Source organism: Lethenteron reissneri, chromosome 17, assembly GCF_015708825.2.
Source record: "Lethenteron reissneri isolate LAM-NWPU_2019-01 chromosome 17, ASM1570882v1, whole genome shotgun sequence".
Lineage (NCBI taxonomy): Eukaryota > Metazoa > Chordata > Hyperoartia > Petromyzontiformes > Petromyzontidae > Lethenteron > Lethenteron reissneri.
The window spans coordinates 9,765,659-9,783,934 of record NC_083795.1 but is presented as its reverse complement, the minus strand read 5'-3'; the positions used below and the strand labels follow the sequence as shown (position 1 = coordinate 9,783,934).

Sequence of the window (18,276 nt, the reverse complement as noted above, 5' to 3'; positions counted from 1 at the left end):
TAATGTGCGGGCCAAAATATTGTAGGCGAGAAAATTGATGGAGTGCCGCACTTTGATTCACGTTGAAAGCGGGAATAGAAATCTGTAAATGTCTCATTACTTAGTCATGTGACACACCTGTGTGTGTGTGTATGCGTTTGTTCGCGTGTACGATTATGGTCATGTTGGGGGGGAAGTTGGTGGTGGTGGGGGTATCGTGGGGGTGGTATGTGCTACAGATGAGGATCAGCTGCACTCTCATCGTATATAAGGCGACATCTTAATGATTGGATTGCATTAGGACACGAGCTGCCGTTATCGTTGTTGCATTTGACTCAGACGAGTGTTCTTGTATCGACACCATGGCTCGCTGCGCACCTCTAACGCTGGCTGTCAGCGTGCTGTCCTTGGTGCTGATCTCGTCCGCGTGTTACATCCAGAACTGCCCGAGGGGAGGAAAGCGCGATCTCACCGACAGTGTCCGGCAGGTGTGCCCTCAACCGAGTGCGGGCATGATTTTCGTCTCGGTTTGAGCGAACCACCGTTAAAGTGCATGCCGCTACGAGGGAGTTTGTGACGATGTCGTTGAATTAAATGTATTACACTTTCCTTAGAAACACTTTAGAGTGATTCAACGTGTGCGCGCTGAAAAGGATTAGAGTTGCTCGCTTAAAATGTGTGTTTTCTCTCGCGTTCCAGCAGTGGTATCTTGTTTGCCAAGGGTCAGTTGCATAAAATCACTTACGTCTAACATTTCCATTACCCACAGCTAATGTTCACTTTGGATTGTTTTATGCAACTGGCAAGAGACAGATATTAATAGCGTCTACATTTGGGAATAATGCATTGGTCTTCCGCTATTGACAATACATATGTTGCACTTCTTTCGCAGGGTACGTAGCCAAACGTCGTGTTATGCACCGTGACATGTCTGAACTAAGCAATGTCAATTTCTTTTGAGATGTGACAGGAACCACGAGTATATCAACGAAACCACACTTGTGGCTCACGAACCTCGCTATTCAAGTTCAGCGTTTTACACACAATCTAGAGCTATACGCGAGAAGTAGAATTTGCAGTCACCCACTCTCTCTCTCTCCCTCTTGGCATGTGAGTACGCATACACAAGCGACACTCGGTGTAATACGAAAAAACGCCACCCACGCTGTTTGTCGCATTTTCTCCTTTACAAAAATGTGACGCCTGGACAACGACCACGACTACGCCAGTGCCTGCCTTGTGGGCCAGGCGGCCAGGGCCGATGCTTTGGACCCAGGATCTGCTGCGGGGAGGCCATGGGCTGTCGCCTGGGTGGCCCGGACGTGGCCATCTGCCGCGCCGAGCGACTGATGCCGTCTCCGTGCGAGAGCCGAGGGGAGCCGTGCGGTCACGGGGGGAAGTGCGGAGCTCCCGGCCTGTGTTGCTCGTCAGGTGAGGTTCTGCAACGGCCCACGGCTTCGTTTGTCACGGAGTTATTTTTTCCGTGTGTATGTATATCGAACTTCTTTCGCACCGTACGTAGCCCAACTGCGCTAATCGGAGGTGCGGGGGGAAGGACAACAAACTAAACAGATAAATCAGTCCTAAAGAAATTAGTTTTCAATCTCGATTTAAAAGTGCATAGCTCCAGTGGATTCCTAATATCGGAAGGAAGAGCGTTTCAGAAGTAGGTGACAAGGGACTAGTAGCCATAGACATAGCAATACAAATTCGAAAATTACCCGCACATTACTTAAAATTGCTCAATTGAGATTATATATAGCAATGGTCGCCTCCTACTGGCAGACTAATACCCGTTTTCAGGCCAGGTGTTGAGTCACCTTGTGCCTATAGGGGCAGCTGTCACTGGGGGTGCATTGTCTAGTGTTTTAGATTAGATGTGATGTAAAGCACTCTTAGTCTCACTGACTCAAAACAATTCGTTATTCTGCACGTGATGTGCTGGATGTGGAAACATGTTTCACCTGGATCACCGACCAGGTTGAAATGAAGCCATGTCTACATCTGTACCACGCTAGCGCCGTACTGAGATCATTAAATACATGAATAGTATCCGTTAAAACAAAATACGTTGCAGTGTATCAGCCTATTATAGGCTTCCAACCCAATATTATGAAGATAGCACTTGTTTAAACAAGTGCACTCTGGACTGGTTTCAACCTTAATGGTCTTATCAGTCGAGTCAGGATTGTTCAGCCAATAATGCTGGGTTGTTAGATGTTATTGGTCAAGAGCGCTCCGTCTACAACACAGATAATTTAATATTGCAGGTGCGCAGCAACAACGGAAGCGGTGGGAGATGGCGGAGTTAGGCAAAGTTATTTCCCAAGGGAAAGTGGAAAGTAATTGAACCCCAGTTCACACCCCTTGTTGTCACATTAATTTCCATCCCTCGAATGTGAGCAACACATCATGAACGGGTCGATCCCAACCAATCTGTGTTGTATGGCCGAAGGTATTGTCACCGTGTACATTGCTACTTTTACCAAGTTAGAGAGTCGAAGGCTTCCTGCAGTAACAACGTAGAAAAAGCCCCCATTACAACATAATATGGGCGCCGCGGTGGCGAGATATAAACTCCCTTGCCTGATATGCAGGAGGTCGTGGGTTCAATCCCGACCCTGACGCCTGTATAATTGGAGTTTGCATGTTCTCCCCATGGTCGTGTGGATTTTTCTCCGAGTCTTCCGATTTTTCCCTTCACATTTATAATCAACATTACACGTTAAGAGTATTTGGCTGCTATACATTTCCACATAATACGCCAATTCGTTGAGCTATCATTTGTGGCCAGGTTGCTTCTTAAAAAGACCTGTATATTGCACTGTGTTTGAGTTGTACGCCATCTGGTCCAACACCAATGGGGACTAGGCTCTAAAGAAAGCCGTCTCGGGTGTGGACCAATCAACTTCAAGGACAGTGCATATTATTATCATTATCAGAGTTGCTTCTTTTTGTTTGCTTTTTTGACTACTTGTGTTGTGGTTATTGCAAACATGATGCCTTGAATAAAGGTGTCAATTTTGTACCAGTTTAAAAGGGTAAAAACCTACGAAAAGACCTGTATAGCTCAGTGGGCCTTGCCTGGTCAAATAGAAATAGTAAATATAAAGATAGTATTTTCAACCAGGACCTCTAAAATGGTGTAGCTGTGACGGGGTGGTGACCACGTAAAGCCCTTTACTCAGAACGCATTGCGGGGACGCGTGGGATTCCAGCCATTCTTGATTCTGGTTGAAATCCCATCCTAATTGACACCCATCTGTCATCCCACCCATTCCAATGTGTTTTCTCCCATTCCAAAAATAAATCAGCTGACCCCGTGCAGTTATGGATCTTTTGGCTCAAAAGAATATTCAATGCTTTCAAGTGAATATATGCTACATATTCTTTTGTCTGTAACGTGTGGTCCTAGTAACGCCGACTCTACTTTTATATGTCATCATTGGCACTCAAAACATGCAAAAACCACATATAGACACACATCATATCACAAAAATAAACCCACATTACTCGAATTTTTTCATTGATAGCAATTCGATTTTATACGCGTTCCTCACCACACAATATCATATTCAGATCAATGCCGCAGAGAGTGGGTGGAGACGCCACAGTCTGTGTCTCTGCACCTTCTTTACGTCGTAAACTTGGTTATTTTTTCCACGTGTATGTATGTTCAACTTATTTCGCACCGTACGTAGCCAACATTGTTAATCGGAGGTGCGGGGGAAAGACAACAAACTCAACGCAAAAAGCAGTTCGAAACTAAATGAGTTTTCAATTCAGATTTAAATCTGCATAGCTCCAGTGGCTTTCTTTGGGGCGGTTGGTTGGTTGGTTGGTTGTGAAGGTGTTGATGTCCATTGATGGGTCCATTGATGTTGAGATCCGTCTACGTGCAATGTCGAAAAACACGCGCCCTTCACTCGGTACCCTAAACCCCTGATCCCCTGGTCCGTACTTATTGGACTTCAAGACGGTGACCTCTTGACCCCTGGAGCTTATCAGTGTTCCTTTTGATGCCCGTCTTTTGATCAATGTCGGTGCGAGAGAGACACCAACATTTCAGGTCCGACGCTGTTTGTACGATTATCGTGTAGAATACCTCTCGAAACGTGCTTTTGGGAGGATGGGAGCCGCAGTTGGAGCATTACCCAGAGCTAATTCATTAACGTAAAGTTTCGCTGCGTTTCAATGTCTCTGGCCCTGATCCGAGGAATCCACCTTGACAAAGACGACTGCAAGGCAATAATTCTAGATTTGAAGCTTTCGTGACTGCAAGGATTCATACTCTTAGGTTTTTTTCGGTAAAGTCACGTAGCTAAAAAATAATAAGAAAATAAATAATTAGTTATGAAAATAACTAAATTAAATCACGACGTTTCGGAGGCAACACAGACGGAGACTTGTGTTGCCTCCGAAACGCCGTGATTTAATTTAGTTATTTTCATTTATTATTTTATTTCATTATTATTTTTTACCTACGTGACTTTACCGAAAAAACCTAAGAGTATGCAAGGCAATACTTGTGCACGCTGGTGGGGGTGGCGGTGCCGGTTGTAGTGATCGTAATGGCGGTCAGGATAATGCTAACGATTGTGGTAGTGGTTGATATGGTGGTACTGTAAAAAAATGGTAGCGATGATGATGACGATGATGGACATCATCATAGTGGCAGTTGTAGCGATGAACGATGATGTTAGCGATCATTGTGATTGCGACGATGATCACGATGATGGTGGTGGTAGCGATGATGATGATGATGGTGGTAGTTGCCTTGGTGTTGTTGCACGGTTGTGACGATGCCACCACGTGTGTGACGATGCCACGACGTGTGCCTTCGCAGAGAGCTGCGCGGAGGATGCGTCTTGTGGATGGGAAGGGGGAGACTCCCCCGGGGAGCGCCCATTCCCGCACTCCGCTCTCCGCCTGCAGTCCCCGGCTGCGGAAGCGATGCTGGAACTGATCAACTCCAACAGCCTGCGAGACTGACACGTGTCCACGCGCTGTGCGGCATGGTTTTATTTGCAGCGTCTAAACGTGTTAAACAATACGGATAGGGTCGCATTGTCTTAATGTAATCACGAGCCCCCGTAATGCCTGTGCATACTGTTCTAGTCGGCGTCCCGTTGGTATAATGAGTTTTGTATGTTATTGGTACGTGCGCTAATATTTCCAACCACTACACGTGTAGCCTTGCGACGCGCTGCTGTCATTATTAATCCATGGGCCAGAGCAAAAACAAATTGGTACCACCTACAATAGCAACACTTTAAGTGGTATCGATTCATTTATACGGCGAATAAGAATGGTATTATTCGATAACCCACTTAATTCAAATGGTCAGCGCACGATTTCACTGTCGTTGGCCACATTAAGACGTTGGAAGATCGCTAAAGTGATGCCACATCAGGTGGTACCTACAAAGTGAAAGTGTCCGGTCTGCGCTCATGGACCCACATCTCGTGTTGCGCGCTCCTACGTGCGCGCGTGTGTTCCATGCTTCTCTGTCTCTTACCCCCCCCGCCCCCAGCCCCCAGCATTTATTGACGATTTTACAGAAACCGAACCTATTTGTAAACACGTCCGTCAATGTGCTAAGAACCAGGTGCATGGTTGCGATTAAATAAATAATGTGTTTATTTCACGATCAAACCGCACACGTCTCTGTGCGTGCAAAGTTCAAGGACGGCTCCTTCAGCGCGGCGCGACGATCGGAACGCGTGTTTACTATCGGGACATCAAAGACGCGAGCCCGGAGAAATGATCATAATAGATCAAACAAGACGGGGAAACAATTAATCTAGACAACACGACCGCACGTGCAAGGCTATACCGAGTAACCTTGTCCTCATTATGAATGTGCGGCAGCTGCAATGGCTTTGTCGAATACCGCAGTGTAAGACTAATAATGGGTATTAAAATACACAATGCAGGATTCTTACTTCTCTCTATTATGAGATCAAGGACACGTGGCAGTAATTACAGAATATGATAATTGCGCCATTTTAAACGGTTACCCCGATGTATTCGCTTTGAAGCAGTTTGCGAACGCTGATGTAGCCGTGCTTTTGAAATCCCAGTGAGCGCAATGTGTCGAAATATTTTATATACCATTAAAAACACTGCTTCATGGAGGAAGAAACAAAATAACCATTCGCAAACAGGACTCATCTATCGGGGTCGATGGTTGCGCTCAGCAGATGGGTTCGCCATTCCAAGACAGGGTTTCTCAAACTCCAGTCCTGTCACCCATCACCACCACCACGGCTCCTTCTTTCCGCATTTACCAAATGTAATCCCCATTCAAATGAACTCTTTCTACGCCACACGCACCCGATTGTTAAACACGTCCCAGGTGGTGCTCTAAAGAACACGCACACTCATACACACATGGAACACGAATAACACGTGGACAGACACGCACACTGAGCTCTTCATCTTAATTCGAAACGGCACTATTTAACTCTTCTTGGTTCTTTCGGTAAAGTCACGTAGAAGAGAAATAATAAAATAATAAAATAAAACATAATAAAATTATTCTCACGACGTTTGACAAAGGCGCTCTTCCCCCTCCAACCCAGCTTAAATATACGCTGCCAAGCCTGGTGGTGTTCATTCAGACGCTGTCTTTCCGACAGACCTGTTCTTCACCTGAGGACGGCTGCTTGCGTTGTGGCCGAAACGTCGTGAGAATTATTTTATTATCTTCTTGGTTCTTTCTTATGTTTTATTTTTATTATTTTATTATTTCCCTTCTACGTGACTTTACCGAAAGAACCAAGAACATGAATCCCTGCAGTCACGAAAGCTTTAAATCGAAAGCACTATTTAAGTCAACAGCGTTATTTGCTTGGCACGTTACGTGGGGCGTGTTTAACAATCATCAGGCACGTGCGGGATACAACGAATTCGTTTGTAATTGAACGGGGAGTTAATTGGTAGACGCGGAAAGACGTAGCGTGGTGGTGGATCGCGAGGACTAGAGTTTTTGGAAACCCTATTTTGCAACGTTCCAGGTCGGACCTCCCGCCACCCCCGTTTCGCCCATCCCTTAAGATAAACCAGTTCCACTCGCACATAACACCGCCGTCGAACAGAAACAAGAAACCAGAACAAAACAAGAAACCAGAAAAAAACAAGAAGCTCGCGATTTGGACAGCGTGCTCTCGGTGAAACACATTGGTTGCTGATTCTGCCGCGGTGGCAGTGGTGCACACAAGGACCATCACCAAAACAAACCTCAACACACTCGCCAGCAACACTGCCCTAAACAATAAAATACATATAATAGGTAAAGTTTCAGGCAATGGCCCTTTCTTCAGAGCACATTCAAGTTCGGAATTCGAGTACATTTTTTATAGTGAAGAACTTCTAAATGAGTATCTCTACACAAATGCAGAAGTCAGCTTTTCGCTTCTGTTTTAACTCCTCATACACACAGGCATCGAGTTACAACTGCTATCATAGCCGCTCTATTATACTGGTAGGAACCTCCTGGTTACACCAGCCCACAGGGGATTATTGTGTCCGTCCGTCGTGCAGGGAGAAGCTGGGTGGGTTGGGAGGGGCTGGGTGGGGAGGGGAGGGTGTGGAGGGTGGGGCTGGGTGGGGAGGGTGGGGAGGGTGGGGAGGCGCTGGGTGGGGAGGGGAGGGGCTGGGTGGGGAGGGGCTGGGTGGGGAGGGTGGGGAGGGTGGGGAGGGGCTGGGTGGGGAGGGGAGGGGCTGGTCACCCCTTGGTGCCCTTATAAAACTCAACGTTTAACCTACTCACGCCGGCTTGTGCCCGCCCTCACAGTCGGGCATATTTGCGCAATACACCACGCCGCCGTTGACCCTGGCCATTGACCGAGCAACCAAACGTTCCTATCAGCTCCTTCCGCAGGAATGTGTTTCTAGCATGATACATCTTTTTTCCATTGCGAATTTTCCCTAAAATCAAGGCTGTACAATATGATAGACCGAATCATTCGCATTGTGGATACTATAATTATTCATCTCCTTCTTACTAGTTACCCTTATTATGCTATTGGAAGCAATCCAGTGGTAGGAGAGAATCTCTTAATGTCATTTTTACTCATCAGCTATGTCACGAATTTCTTGAGTGTCCAATATTCAGAGCCATGATGATCATTATCCCAGACTTGCATCTGAGCACCAAAGCTGGTAATGGGACGATAGTATTGGAAGTTTGAACGGCATGGCAATTGACCACAGTGAGCAATTGGCCTAATTAAAAACAAACACTGCAGAATATAAAACTAATAAAGGATACATATAATTATACTCAAATGGAGGCTATAATGCAATGAATATGTCTTGTGAAAAATGAAATGTTTTGCTGAAAAGAGTAATTAACTTGCTTACGCAGAATACTACAATATCCATATTGCACAATAAACATTCAATAAAATAAAAAGCTTAGATAACAACTAACCTGATAACACAATTTTAGATTGATTATCATATTGTAATATATCAATAAATATTTTAAATAAGTTCCAACGGGAGTTACTGATCATGTTTAGTATACAACGTGGAGCATGGCTTACACAGTTTAACTATACAGGTACAACGAAGTTTAATCAGGTATAATTTTACGTATAATTAAGCGTACGTTTGTGATACGTTATATATTACAGCATATAAAGCTGTGAGAAATCAAATTAAGTAGCAACTATATGCACGAATACAAGCTCGCAATACGTCCTGGCCATGGATATCCGTTTCCTAACCAACATTTCTTCGCATTTCATTCCGATGAAATATTCTCTTCTGTGAATTTCTTTCCATTAACTCCACCTGTGTGCATAACAAACATCACACACCGCCGTTGTCATTTGGCCATCATACTCATCACAGCATTTTGGGTGTTTGACTTTCAAGAAGTCTGGGATGTTGGTGCCGTTATAAGACTGTGCAATACGAACCCCCCCCCCCCCGCCCCCAACTCAAAATATTACTTACCATGTACAGTGCTTATGTTAGGTTTACTGTTGCAGTGGCTTAATTGGATGCATTCATCCAACAGTGAATATATCATCACAAGTAATGACGATGCAGTTACTTAATTCGAGGATTAAGACGTGGCTCACGGGACTACGCTGCGGTACGGTAACTCCGGTTTTCATTCTGTCTTGTTTTATTACATTTTCCTTGTCTCTGTTAATAATCAAATCTTGCCAATTGAGCCCGATTCACTTGTTGGAAGCGAATGTCCAATGTTTTTATTCCGAAACGTGCCGATGTCTCTGTTATCAACAATGGAACAAATGGTCACAGCGACTGTGTATCGGCGGTTTCGTCAAGATGAGACCCAAATGCGTGTTTTCTTGGTATGGGGTATCGCCTGGTACGCAGGAGGTCGTGGGTTCTATCCCAACCCTGATGCCTGTCTATTTTGAGTTCGCGTGATCTCTCTCCCTGTAGTAGTGTAGATTTTTTTTACCAGGTCCTCCGGTTTGGCCCTGTACATTTAGAATCATGCATTTAGATTATTTGCCTGCTACAATAAATTCCCACATATAACATAACCCACTTCTATGAGCTATCATGCGTGGCCAAGCCTCCTCTGAAAAAGGGCTAATAGCTCGATGAGCTTTTCCTGGTAAAATAAAATAGTTTCGTTGAAACTCACCAGCACGTCGCGCAAAAGGTGTATGCGTGGGTAGTCGGTGTCAGCGATGACAGGGCATTCGGCGCCTGCTCTGCTGAGCACCTGCGTGAAAGGCAAAGACATTTGATTTGGGCTGGAAGAACCAGAGGAGCTCTGAAGCTCTTTTTACAACAGGTGCCCAGCGAGGCGTAAGTGGGGGGGGGGGGGCGCCAATGGCGAAAAATGACAGGCGAAGTTACATAGGTAGACAAATTAAACAATCTTCATAAACTTGAACAAAATAATATACCTATATATAGTGTATACAAGAAATTAAGAATAATATGAAAAAACAGCAATAGTTACAAATTATACCACGTTATTAAATCAGTTGCAAATGTGAATGGAGTTGGTCATATCCAACACAAAATTCACGCACACCTGTACGTGATACCATACGCTCAGATTTAACTACACATACAGGCAATCGGAATAACTTAACTTTCCATCCTGTGCTAGCTTGGTCTGGTGTGATGCCTTGGGTAGATAGGTTATGACGGTTACGTCCGTCGAATACATAAACAGATTCGATCAAAATATATATAAGATTATCATTTTACTGTTGAATTAGGGTAAACAAGTGTGTAGTCTTCTTGGAACCAAGAAGATGAATCCCTGCAGTCACGAAAGCTTTAAATCGAAATTTAAGTGTGTAGTCATATTCGAATAATTAAATAATACATATTTAGCTATGTTAATTCACAGAGAAGCTACCAACACGTGGATGGACGGAATTCAGTTCCCAAAGAAGCTCCCAATACTTGGAGAGAAACGTCGGACATTCCCTGACGACCAACACATGGCACAACCCGAAAACCCATTTGGAGAGCGTGAACAAACAAGATGCCAGTCCGCTGCCTAAAGACCTGAGCTCACAGGAGTGAAGGGGGAAGCATCCGACGGTCTGACGCTCTCGTAGGAGGGTCGGGGCGGCTCCTGAACGCCCCGTTTGCCCCCGGGGAACCAACCGTGCGACCAATGCTGCCCCAGCGATGCCGGCGGGGCCGTCAGCAGCCACAGGATCAGCACCAGGGACAGCGACACGCGTTCCATCCTCCACAGCGCGAGGGACAGACAGCAATCGATTCGTTCGTTCATCTCCAATTGTCATTGCTTTATTAGCTGGCATTGCCTCCCGGTACGACAATACACCGAAGCCAATATAGGTGGGGACTCAAGAGACAATGAGAGTTTAATGACCTGGGTCAACACGATTATAAAAGCAAAACAAATAAACATCAGAATAAAAGTAACTGTATCACATGAGGGATTTAAAGTACTCCAAACATAAGTGACAGTACCACAAACCGACGAGGGAAGATTATCTCCAGGTTGAACACAGCACAAAAGATAAAACTAACCTAGATTAATATTAAACTTCGTACCCATGCTTATTATTAAATTCACGCAACGTCACAACATGTATGCGTTATTTAGGGTTAGTATGATTTAATACTGGGGTGTAACGATGGTGCAGTGGTTAGACGCACTGCGCTATGAAACCAACGACCCTTGAGTTTGATTTCAAACAACGATTAACATTCGTGCCGAATGATATTTGCCCGCGTCCTTCAAAATCCCACACTGACCGTCGCGATGAACATGAGGCAATTACTTGGCTCATTGGTAATGATAGTATATTTTGAATGTTCAACACGAGACTTTCAGAAATGTAGAACTTCATGCTGACCTTTGAAAGCAATCAAACACAGGGCTAACATTTCTGTGTGCCCGAATTTGACATGTTGGGTTTTATTTTAATTGTGCCTTTTAAGCGTAGTCTCGACTATATGTCAAATGTAATATTTATTCTAGAACATAATTATACTTTGTATCATTCGGTCACGATCGCATATACATGACTGGTCTGAAACGAAGTATACAGTCTTCGTCTAATGCCGTGTACGCTTTTGCTACTATCAACGTATGGGGTTTGATCGCCTCTCGTGTAGGTTGAGCACAATTGTGTACAAAATGTGTATTCTTGGATACGAGATTGATGAACCGAGTGTTATTCTGAAGATTTAATGTATAGTCCTAGTCAATGTAGCATGACTTCAAGTGTTTGGGGCACCCACGCTACCGACAGATGTACCAAGCGTGCCGTTCGTACAGAACACATTGTTTAACAGTAATTACACTTATACCCAGCGAACAGATGTTTAATGCAATTGGCTCTTTCGTGTAATTGGTCGATTAAACTTTCAGGGTACTTCAGACACAAATTAAGAACAGCAGCGATAAGTTAAATACAGTAGTACCCACTTTATCATGTATACATGGCACATTATTCTTGGCTGAGTTCCGTCACTCACAAAACAAATCATAAGACACTTCTCTACACGAGCATAACACAATTTAAAGATATAAAACATATTTGTATGTTCTTAAATGTTTTAAATCGCGTGTAAAGTCGTGCGTCTGTTAGACGTTAAAATTCAAGTTCTAAGACGCATTTGGTTTGATATCTGTAGGAATAAAATAATCCAAAGCCTTACCTTATCAGCAAAAAAGAGTAATAATGTTGGCCGACTTGTTGTATAAAGCTACAGGTGGTGTCTGAAGGTGGTGGCCGCCAGCAATGGAGCTTGCCCTGTGCATCACATTGCTGTATTTATAGCCACCGCCGCCGCCGCAGAGAGACATGGGCAGGGCACGGGTTGAAAGCAGAGGTGAGGAAGAGTTGTCGCGGGACAGAGAATTGCAAAACCAAAATCGATAGCGTCTTCGGATCGCCATCGACCAAAGACGGACGTGACGACGACAAAGTAGCGTGATGGTGACATTGTGAGCACATCTTACGTTATGCGTCACACCTGAACACCAAAGCAAAACTATTTTAAACGCATACGCAAGGGTTTCATTGATCATACGATATTTTCCAGAACGCTGTTAAAGCTGGCTGAGAAGTAAGAATTGTCGGCGTAAGGCACTAACTACCACGAGTTGCAAGGTACGCATATCCATAATAATCCTGTATTATTGTGAGGTTTGCTTAACGCATTTTATGTCTTTGTTGTGATACCGTTCAAAACACCCAAACCAGTATCAGTGCTCGTACTGATACGGTTATTATGATTTAGAAATGTACACGTCATGTACACGATTATTAACGTATATATTATAACATAGCTGTACACGTATGCCCGTTGCATGATTGCATGGTTATACTAAACAAGGAGCAGACGTGTTAGCACAAAATTGAGTAGAGGCGGATTTAAATCAGATAACCCAATTTAAACTCGGTAAAGAATGCAGTGTGAGAACATGGAGACTGATCTGAATTTAAAGTGTGCCCTGCATACATCTCGAGGCATAAAGTTTTAAACGAATGATCGAGTTTTCCATGCACTTCATAAGAAATCTATTGAAATCCAGTCTGCTACACTGAGGAAAATAATGAAAAAATGATTACATTAAATTGCACATTGTACTACAATCGGGAAAAAAAAAACTGCAAACGATAGATCTTAGGTTTGCTTTTGATCTGATGGTTATAACTTGTAGGTATAATTTTGACAAAATAACTGTGCTCAAACTATTACAATCGAATTAAGATTATAGAAGCTAATTGTGCGGACACAATGAGATTGTTCACTTTTAAGAGACGCCTTTGATCATTCCCAATATGAAGCAGTAGACGTATAATAATTCTTCAACACTGACCATAGTCCAGCTCTCCGTGTTATCTATCTTGGGACATACCACCCTGTATAGTCCTAAGCAATTCAATGCAATGGATCATTGTATTACACTTGTGATGCTATTGCTATGGTTACGGTTTCCATGAAATTATCCCTCTATCCAAGTTGAATGCTTGGGCAACTAGACTGACTTTCCTCTCTTCCATATAGTGTTCACTCACCCCACTGCAGGTCCCAACATTTGTATTTGTTCCTTTTCCCACACTGCACTTTAGAATTCCCTTCCATTGGCTATTTTCCAAAGTTACTGTAACCTTGCTCAATTAATGAAAACATTTACTTGTCTATTACACCTTCAATCGTGCTATTTGTTGCTGGTTGCTTGGAGTTTTGGGCCTCTGGGCCTCCGCCTCAGCAATCGTGCAAAATTAAAACAACACAAGAGCTGCAATACCAAACGTGAATAAGGAATGCTCTTTACAGAATAACAAATAGTGGTCAGAGATGGTTTAATCAGGTAAACGGCATGTCATTAGTAGGTTCACATTGATTAATACTTTATTTTAGGGGTCTGTGAAACATCCATTTAGAAATAACAAAAGGTATTAATATTAAACTCCTAAAAAAAAGAAAATAAATACGTGAAAATATTAAAATTAACACTCTTGTAAGAAGAACACAATGCCATAGTACGCAACTTATGCATTTACTTACTATTACCTTCCAGATAGAAATACTATACCCAGAGGGTGCAATAGGGTCCTCTCTTTCCCAGTGCCCTGAATGGTAACCCGCTGGGTACAAATCTTTACCACGAGGGTAATATTGACCTGAATAACAAGGTAACGTATACAAAGCCATGTGTTAGCATACCGTTTGTACTTAGAAAAGCATAATTAGCATTTACCAATTATTCACATGGCCTCTATATTGGTTTAAAAATGTCCCACATACCCATGGAATGAAGCATAGCCCTGAATTGATTGTATTGATACACTTCGCTCATAGGCAACAATAGCTGACCATACAAGTGCATGCTGGCAAGAATCAAATGTTAACATTTACAAAACTACACAAGAATCGACATGTTACTTGCATGGTTTTAACAAGTTATTACGAACTGGGTTTTTTGGCTTCATGCTCTAAAAAAAATAACAAAATGTTCAAAAGTCACAAATAGAACCACTTTAGAGTTAGCGAGTGTCACATTCATTTTTATAAAATTCAAATCAACAGCTGTTTGGCAATAAAAAAAGCAACCAATGTTTAACAATTACAAATTTGTGCTCACGGTACCTCGTGGATTGTCAATGCCCAAAGAGCATCATCCCCACACTTCCTTTTGTACAATACTTGCTGTTAAAATCGGTCACGACTAAGACAAGAATATTAATTAAACCAATTTAAATTTTCATCATAAAGAAGCATTCAATTTGCTTAAAGTTTTACATGTCTCACATAGGCATTTCCCAAAACACATGTACACATAAAAATGAGATATCCAAGTGACGTTTGAAGCAAATTACAAGCGCGTAGCAAAATATCCCACCAACATTGAGGAACCGCTTAAAATGGCAGCATAAACAGCAATTATTTACAAATAAATGTAACCAACGTGATTATAGCATACTATACAATTTCAATCTCTTTGACTAAAAAGTTGGTAAAAAGGGGCAATGTTGTAAACGTTCATTTTTGACATTAGTGTAACAAATTATAACATAGCTCTTAGTTAACTGCACACGATCTCTCGACTCCAATTGTATTCGTGTTGAGCCATATCCAGCAACTATAAAGCATAATCATATAACATGCATTGACGGTAATGATACTGTTCAAAGTCAGTGTGCACGAGAACATGGGTCATGCGTATAGCCTGCCACACAATGTGCCACTGGGAGTTATGGGGCAGATCTATTTTTATTTATTTCAAAAACTGTGGTTACCCCAATGAAAGAATTACAGCCCCTTTCTTAATCCACCGCGAGGAAAAGTCCTCAACGCTACCGACATTGGTGACGGGGTTTTCGACAAAAGTGAGGAAGCCCAGGACCAGTTCAAACATCACTCTTAACTGGCCATCAATCGAATACAGTTCATTGCAGTGCACAAAACACTACGTTACCACTTCACTGCTGTAAGTTAAAGGAAAGTTATTATCTGCATGTAGTATATTACTTCGGGGCATAAATGACATTTTTACTGAAAAAAAAGATACGCTTACCGTACAGGATTTGAAAAAAATTGGTAAGGAACAGACTAATTCAAAGAGAGAAATAAGGTCAGATTAGTTGCATTTTTTTTGTTCCAATGCGTCACGTTATGTGACATGGGCAATTTTCTCAGCGACACGGTGTGGAGTGAAAGATCCAAGGGGTTCATTCCCTACAAAGGAGGGTGCATCCCCATTTCGTTCTAATAAATGTCTTCAGCTGTGCTGTAGGAAGCTTTTAAGGTGTGAAAGGGACTATTAGCCGTATGGTCAGTGTTGTGGTGCTGGAACCCTCAGACTACCGGAATCAACCACATTGCATTCCAATTATAACTGTTTTATATAATTGGGAGAAAATGTAAGAATAATTTACAATCCTTCGAGCCACGTCGGTCTTGGGGGTTGTTTGATCATAGATTAGTGATGGGGGGGGGGGCAGGACTGGTTCTGATATAACTGGCCACAGATGTTTGCTGTGGTCTGGAATTGAACTCAGGTCACCAGGTTCAGAGTGAAATACATTAATCACTGCGCCACTGCTCCCCCCATTCCAAATGTTCGATCTTTATTATATAAAAACAATAAGTGAACAGAAATAATACATTTGTAATCGATGTTTAAATAATGGTAACTGAAAATGTCACATTACATGCTACATATTCTAGAGGCTGATTGAATATTTTTCAATTGAGTGCATTTATTAAGACAATGCACTTGCTTCATAACATTACATACGTGTTTCAGTTACGAAAGAGAACATATAAAAAGGCAATGTGATGTATATACAACTCTCAATGTCTCCAGAGAGGAAATTGAGAGATTGGAATATAGTTGAAGGCCTCTAAGGCATTGCTTCCATATGACTAAGTTTCAAAAGACCTTTTTTTCAAATATGAATGGTCGACCCTGTGCAATGCAAATTATTTTAATTTTGGTCACAAAAGATATGTCTGTAGCTTTGTTGAGCCTTCAACACGGTACGCTTTCAAACTTTCCATGCAATAAGGCTACTGGAATTGCGGCTAATTTACTGAAGCCTCAAACAATGACCATTGCCTTCTATTTGGAATGAATACATTGTATTGCAATTTCTTTACTGCATTTGCAAGCATACACCGTGGTTTGTAAAGCATTTTTATTAAGACCTGGAATGTAGGGGGGGGGGAGGAATCAGTTTGTGGAGAATCGACTGCGGCTTTAATCGAAATCAATGCAATTTTATATCAAGCTACAGCCAAGCTCTTCCACTCTCGGAATGGGCTTTTTTATACACATTTTGCTTTACTTGAAGTTGGCGTAGTCAGAGAATGCTTCAATATATTCTTGTACGACCTTGTAGCAAAACTCGTACTGCTCCTGTAAATTGAAAGGGAAAAAAACACAATGACAAACAAGGATGACAAAAGCTTAAAAACTGCTCCTTGGGGACTGATATTCAACAGACACCAAGTATTTTCAAGTCAACCAACATGACATCTCAAAAGGTGGTTGCAACTAATCAATGACGGGGTTCAAACCCCCAATAAATACGCTGGAAGAATATATAAAAAATATAATGGAAAATATCTATTCGTTGAATGGTCCCACAACAAAAATAGAAGTAAAAAAAAGACTTATTGACATATTCCCTATCTTGAAAAACAGCAGGATAGCTTTAAACTATATTGCAAATTTTCATAAAAACAAAAGTTATGCAACTGAACTTTGAAAAATATACGATAGTAGAAGTGACTGATAAAGTAACTATGTAGTGACCAAATTGTTAATGTTTCAGAATGTAACAAACTAATAAAAACGGTCACTGAAAGGACAATATAATCTTCATGTTTTGGCCAACTGGTATTCGGGAATATTATAATTTACAACGAGCCTTTTGCCCATCCAAGGACGACGGGTGTATTTCAGTAAATCTGATACTTGCAAGCGAAAAGCAGACCGCGACGTGATAATCATTGCATCAATTCATGTACAATTTGTAAGGGCGCGGTGACTCAGACCTATTTCATTTTAAGGTTATAATCCCTTGTTCATCATGACGTCCTTTTTACTTCGATGTCTCAACAGCGTTACGGAGATCACGTGACGTGAGGGTTCTGCCTTTGTAGTGAGGGTTGTAAGTTGACGCTGAGGAGGGGGGAGGGGGTGCCTCGCCCCCCCCCCCATGTGGAGTGACATCACCCGCCCATGTGGAGTGACTTAAAGCTTTCGTGACTACAGGAATTCATATTCTTGGGTCTTTCGGTAAAGTCACATAGGTTCAAAGAAAATAACAAAAAACTACGACGTTTCGATTGCAACACAAGCGTTCGTCATCAGGAAAGAAAAAGAGGGGGACAGCTGATGAGGCAAACTGTTTTAAAGGTGTAAAATGGGTGTAGCCCAAGGGTCATAAACGAAGTGGGTGGGGCTAGTGATGTTAATGTGAGAGATTAGCATGTTAATGTAAGATTGGAGGGCGACCTCCATGACGAGGGGACGGAAGTGGCTATGTTAATGTGAGAGATTATCATGTTAATGTTAGATCAGAGAGTGGCCCCCATGTGTACGTGGAGGTGGCTGTGTTAATGTGAGAGATTAGCATGTTAATGTGAGATTGGAGGGCGACCTCCATGACGAGGGGACGGAAGTGTCTATGTTACTGTGAGAGATTAGCATGTTAATGTAAGATCAGAGAGTGGCCCCCACGTGTGCGTGGAGGTGGCTGTGTTAATGTGAGAGATTAGCATGTTAATGGGAGATCGTAGAGCAGCAACGTCGAGCTCGGCGAGCGAGGTGGCTGTGTTAGT

General features: G+C 42.6%; 2 protein-coding genes across 3 annotated transcripts in view; one reads left to right on the top strand and one right to left on the bottom strand.

The window, feature by feature from the left end:
- Positions 1-265: 265 nt before the first annotated feature.
- Positions 266-6,037, top strand: OXT (oxytocin/neurophysin I prepropeptide). The gene is made up of 3 exons (XM_061553092.1): positions 266-467; positions 1,209-1,410; positions 4,826-6,037. Exons 1-3 carry the CDS (start codon positions 342-344, stop codon positions 4,969-4,971), a joined length of 474 nt encoding a protein of 157 aa, XP_061409076.1. The 5' UTR covers positions 266-341; the 3' UTR covers positions 4,972-6,037.
- Positions 6,038-7,744: 1,707 nt separating this feature from the next.
- Positions 7,745-18,276, bottom strand: part of LOC133343459 (receptor-type tyrosine-protein phosphatase alpha-like) — a 46,191-nt gene continuing 35,659 nt past the window's right edge. For both annotated transcript variants that reach the window (XM_061553090.1, XM_061553091.1), the window contains 4 exons: positions 12,133-16,846; positions 10,511-10,688; positions 9,617-9,697; positions 7,745-8,781 (listed from right to left, as the gene is read on the bottom strand). In XM_061553090.1, coding sequence (XP_061409074.1) covers positions 16,772-16,846 — 75 coding nt within the window. In that variant the 3' untranslated portion in view covers positions 7,745-8,781; positions 9,617-9,697; positions 10,511-10,688; positions 12,133-16,771. The remainder of the gene's footprint in view (positions 8,782-9,616; positions 9,698-10,510; positions 10,689-12,132; positions 16,847-18,276) is intronic.